General features: G+C 37.5%; 1 protein-coding gene across 2 annotated transcripts; it reads left to right on the plus strand.

Moving 5' to 3' along the window:
• Positions 1–493: 493 nt before the first annotated feature.
• On the plus strand, positions 494–5,366 carry LOC122307579 (signal peptide peptidase-like 1). Of its 2 annotated transcripts, none has more exons than XM_043120522.1 (4): positions 494–650; positions 1,596–2,548; positions 4,229–4,429; positions 5,008–5,366. In XM_043120522.1, exons 2-4 carry the CDS (start codon positions 1,751–1,753, stop codon positions 5,122–5,124), a joined length of 1,116 nt encoding a protein of 371 aa, XP_042976456.1. In that variant the 5' UTR covers positions 494–650; positions 1,596–1,750; the 3' UTR covers positions 5,125–5,366. The 2 variants fall into 2 exon arrangements, with proteins under 2 accessions (XP_042976456.1, XP_042976457.1); XM_043120523.1 differs by lacking the exon at positions 494–650 and adding an exon at positions 1,183–1,254.
• Positions 5,367–5,778: the final 412 nt, after the last annotated feature.

A 5,778-nucleotide genomic window follows, 5' to 3' on the forward strand; every position in this document is an offset into this window, starting at 1 on the left:
ACAAATTAATGAAAGATAAAAATTTACATAAAAGAGAGAGTTATAGAGACAGAACGAGATTAATAATATTTATTAAGGATTAGAAGCACTCGTTCAAATAGCTATTAAGATAAGTCCTTTATGGTTTTATAGATTATCTTAAATTATCTCATCTCAATATTCAAATATTATTAAAATATAAATATATTTTTAATTTTTAATTTTTAATTTTTTCATTTAATTATTATATAATCATTATAATTTTTCTAAACTTCTTAAAGTATAAAAAATAATTTAATCTTTTTAAAATTTCAAAAATATAATATTATAATAATATTTTAACTTTATATTATTTTTATTTAATTATTCCTCCGTTCTTTATTAAAATTCTATAAAACATCTTTTTTAACTCAAATAATTTTATTCCCATTGGTAAATTTTGTATTACTATTCACATATTTGTCGTATAGACGCGCAACCAAAGTTTAAACCCCTTGTAATTTAGATCGAAGAGTTGGGTTCCAAATCCACAAAGTATACATCAATCTTCATAAGACGGCAATCCGGGGGAGTTTTGCGTATTCTCCTTGTTATTTATCCGTTAAAGGGTCGTCTCCAGCAAATTAGCGGAAAAGAGAGTGCAGGTTTTTCACTCTTCCCTAAAGTCCAAGGTTAGTACAAGTCCTCGCATCCCTTCTCGGTGATTTCCTTTGGAAACCCTAAATTCCCCAACTCCAACTCTTTCTTTCAGATCTTTTGCTATTTATGAGTTGTATATGTTTTATTCCTTCTTTACATTTGTACGCACGCGCATAAATGGATTATAGTTGCCTGTTTTGCTAGTCGTAGATGTTGCCAATTTTAGGATTGAGACTCTGGTTGGTTATGGGAAAAGAAATGACAAGGTTGCATCTTGGGTCTTATCCCTTTGTTTGGGCGTTGAGAAAGAAAAGAAGAGAATTTTGACTCTTCTGTCTGCATTTTGTTTCATTTTAAAGAATTAGTGAAATGCTCCGCTCAAGTGTAGTAGTATTTTAGGCTTAGTTTATTGTGGGGTTTTGTTTGCTATATTGGGTCCGTAGGAAAGAATACAAATTTGGAACTTCTTGTTTGAATCTCTTGTTATCTTGGCTATCAAATGGAAGGTAAAAACTTTGGGTTTGATTTAGTTTAAGACGAGTAGAGTTTCTTGTTGCTTGATGGTTTCAGCCTGGGCTGCTGAGGAGACGACGAAAGGAAAGAAAGCATTGAAGATTTGCATATTCCATGCTTAACGTATGTGCTGTTATCTTTCCTTGGGTACCAAAAGATGCATGTTTGGATGCATTTAGTGAAATGGCTTTCCACTTCTAAAACGAAGAAGAGAGAGAATATGGGAAAAAAAACATTTTGAAGTTTGTTTGGGAAAATATGTTTGGATGAAATTCTCTGACAATCCAACCCCTCTGTGCAAGTTTTATGACCCTTCCCTGTCCTGCAATTCATCAGGCAACTGTCTGAGCACCATGCTATGAGTTAGGTTTAGCTTACATTTGAGTTGATTTAGCTGCTAATATTTTTAGTTATACCAGTTGCACTCACTCTTACATTCTTCCTTGATATGACTGCTCTGGCAGGTTGCATGGATTTCTCTGGTAAAATCATCATCAGAGAGACAATGCAACTTTGGTTTCAGACCTTGTAATTGGGAACTTCCTCTGTTGATAGTTATTTCTGCAAGACTGACAAGTTGAAGATCATAGATTAGAAGGAACTGTGCGTTTAGTAAGCTATGGAGCCACTGTGGAAGCTCTTATATTTGCTGGAGCCAGCTCCCATTACACTCATCGTTACTGCAGTAGCTGTGACGTTTGGATCTGCATTTCGTGCTCTAAATTATGGGAAGGAAATGGAGCGAAACCATGACTTATCTGAAGCATCCATTACATTAGACAGGTCGCAAGCGCTAATGATCCCAATAATGAGCTCTTGCAGTTTGCTTTTGATGTTCTACCTTTTCTCTTCCGTCTCACAACTCCTTACTGCATTTACAGCCATTGCCTCTGTTTCATCCCTTTTCTTCTGCCTATTTCCTTATGCTGTGTATGTGAAGTCACAGTTTGGTTTAGCTGATCCATTCGTGTCTCGGTGTTGCTCAAAGTCTTTTACACGAATCCAAGCGTTATTATTGCTGGCATGCTCTGGTATTGTTGCAGCTTGGCTTGTCTCTGGCCATTGGATTTTAAATAATTTGTTGGGCATCTCCATATGTATGGCATTTGTGAGCCACGTGCGTCTGCCGAACATCAAAATATGTGCAATGCTGCTCGCTTGTTTATTTGTATATGACATATTCTGGGTTTTCTTCTCTGAGAGGCTTTTTGGTGCGAATGTTATGGTATCGGTGGCAACACAACAAGCATCAAATCCTGTCCATACAGTTGCTAATAGTTTGAGCCTTCCTGGGTTGCAATTGATAACAAAGAAGCTGGAGTTACCTGTGAAGATTGTTTTTCCTAGGAATTTGTTGGGTGGAGTGGTTCCCGGAGGAAATGCTGCTGACTTCATGATGCTTGGGCTAGGTGACATGGTATGACAACCTTTTCTCTCTATTGGTACTAGTGGATATTTACTAAATCTGGAAGGTCTGTTGCATTTGAGCACTATCACATTTAAGTTGGTATCTTGTTGCGATTGATTTTTCTGCTCACAGTTATCTTTGTGTTTACTATGAATAATATTAAGTCATCATTTGCCATTTTATTTGGGAAGTTACACGTTATTTTGATTTGCTTTCTAGGTGCAAGGATTGCATTGTGGAAGATCTAACATTGTGTTTATAATGCTCTTTCACTTGATTGACATTTTTGAGTCCGAGTGTAATATTAATATCAAGTGATCTTGCATGTCTGCACACTGCACGAGGCAGTGATATGTGCTGCATGGCTTCATTTTTTCTTTGAATCCTAGTTCTATACCCAGATATTATGCTGTACCCTTTCTTCTCTAGGGTGGCGTTATTTGAATTATAAAGGTTCGGGTAGGGATCTTTTTGATGAGTCAGGCAGGCAGGGACCTTGGATCCCTTATTTGTGTGTAGTCATGGATATGCCAGCATATTGAGGAGTTATTGTAAGAATGAGCAATTGGTTAGACTTTTTCCCCATTCTTCATTAGCCAAGATCTTCTAACCTGGCCAAATTCTCTATCCTTTCGCACTCTCTCCAATATGGATCCTTTTTAATGCGATCTGCTTTGTCCATACTGCTGACATTTTTTTTTTCAGTCAGATGCACGATGGATTTAAGTACAAGCACATACACCTAAACTATGTTAAGCTTTGAGATCAAAGTGGATGCTAATTATCATGTATGTGGATCCCCAATTTTATACAGATTGTGGCACATGCAGACATGATTTTCAAGATGTATGAATGCTCTTAAATGGTCAAAACTTGACGATACCACACTGATATGAGAATCACCAAAATGTCCTCCAGCTATTAGTCTAAAGTGCTGAACTTACATTTTAATCACGACAGGACACAGTCTCATAAAAAAATGTTAGCAGGGCACAGTCCATTGATTGTTATGGTGGAGGTTAGGGTCCTAAACAGTTAAGGCATTATTTTAAATATGATAGATGTTTTACTTCATATGTACACTTGCGTTTTTAGAATTTGGTATAAGACTCCCCTACTTCAGAATAAGTAATGGCAGCAATGTAGGATTGGAACAGGGCACCCTTTCCCCACCCCTATTTCACTTAAATACCCTTGCCATGTCTCTGTCTCGAGTTTTAACTAGAGGTCCTGTTGCTGCTCTGTTTATGCATACAAAAACCTCCCCTCACTCTACCCCACCCTGTCCTTCCCCATTAAATACTTCCCATTATACAATCATTGTCCAAGATTTTCACAGTAGGTATTTGATCTGAAGTAACCTCATGTTCTGAAACATCTCTTCGTGCCTTCCACCACTGAATGACCCCGTCCACTCCCTAGTGTGATTCGTCTTCTAGATTTGACATTGCACTAGCAGGCTGCCTCAACCTTCACAGTAATGTCCAGTCCCACATTAGAAACGGACAGTGAATAATAAGTCATGAATGTGTGTGTGTGTGTGTGTGTTATACTCATGGTGGGCTGGCCTGAGCCCATCTCCCCTAGAACAAGAGTTTCCTTTTGGGAGCTAAATTATTATTTTCCCCATATATCTGAGAATATCCTCAAAGAATTTTCTTTTTCCTTTCGGTTATGTTATTGTCACAGGCTATTCCTTCAATGCTTTTGGCTTTAGTTCTCTGCTTCGATCATCGAAAGAGCAGGGACTCAGTAAATCTCTTAGACATATATTCTTCGAAGGGGACGAAATACATATGGTATGCCCTTGCTGGGTATGCGATTGGACTGGTAACTGCTTTAGCTGCTGGTGTTTTGACTCGCTCACCTCAACCTGCACTTCTTTATCTGGTATTTTTCTCTTTAATTTTTGTTTGTTTGTTTTGCTATCCTTGTCACATCTTTTTCTTCTTCTAGATAGATGTTTCTTGTATACTTCCTGTGTTTTTGAATTGCGTCTTTTAATAAAGTCTTATTACTTATCTTTAAAAAAAAAGAAGCGTTGTCACGTTTTTGGGATCTGCTAAATTTCATGCAATCATGAGGTTTGTGCAAATTCTTTTTACTCTTCTTGATTAGCAGTTTATTGGTTTATCATGCCTTAAATTGCCATTCACAAGCTTCTTTCAAGGTGTAAGCTTTCATGGTTCAAGTTACACTGTCTGTATAATTTTTGTTGTCAGAACTGTATGCTGGCTTTGAGACTCCAGCAATCATAGATTTGAACCATTTGTATATGCTGAATTGCAAGGAGAATGCTGATTATGCTTATTTTATGCATCCTTTGCATGAAAGTATCTCTTAGTAGCATGCCGTATCACAATTACGAGGGGGACTTGCCTTGTTCAATTGTACTGCATTTTATTTCAAGGAAGAACCATTGTGCCACTCTACTTTTTTAACCCTTTTCCCCATTTGGCTGAGTATAGGTGCCTTCCACACTGGGACCTATTATTGTGATCTCTTGGATAAGGAAGGAGCTAATGGAGTTATGGGAAGGAAACATGCCGAACCTAAATGATAAATCTCACCAAACAGAAGTTTGAGACCTTGTGTGTTCAAACACGACGTCACTGCTCGTGGTGTTAATTCACATGAAAGCACTCTTCTTGTTGAACTTTAAGAGAAAATTAAATTATATGTTTATTTTGGTATCTAAAATCTGGCATCAGATGTTTCCATTCAATTCTCCAACAATGAAAAATAGGAGATTTATGGGAACCTTGTCTTACCCTATGATGTGTTTTCCTTTGAGACAAGATATATTTTTCTGTTTTCCACGCTGAAATCGTGACATTTAGGCCTTGGACAGATTGACAGAGAAGGTTGCAAGGTAAATAAACTGTTTGGTGTTATGAGGTGCGTGGCATGAGAGGTTTAGTAAAACGTAGGCAAAGACATTAATGGGGGCCATCAGAATTAAGAGTGCAATATGCCAAAATTGTTCATGTCAAGTCCTTCCCAAAGTTATGGCGTGCACAAAAAATGTCAAAAGTTATGGCTTGCATAGACATTAATGAACGAACTCGTGTTAGGTACCAGTACCCCTCCTCCCCCCCCCCCCCCCCCCAAAAAAAATAAGGTAGTATTTCATGTCTAGCAAACAAGGCGGACACGGTCTTGGATTGAAAAAGATTACAGTCTATATTATTAGGTGTTGACTGTTGAGCATTAGTATTGATTCTCCATCCTGTTGAGCA

Source organism: Carya illinoinensis, chromosome 4, assembly GCF_018687715.1.
Source record: "Carya illinoinensis cultivar Pawnee chromosome 4, C.illinoinensisPawnee_v1, whole genome shotgun sequence".
Classification (NCBI taxonomy): domain Eukaryota; kingdom Viridiplantae; phylum Streptophyta; class Magnoliopsida; order Fagales; family Juglandaceae; genus Carya; species Carya illinoinensis.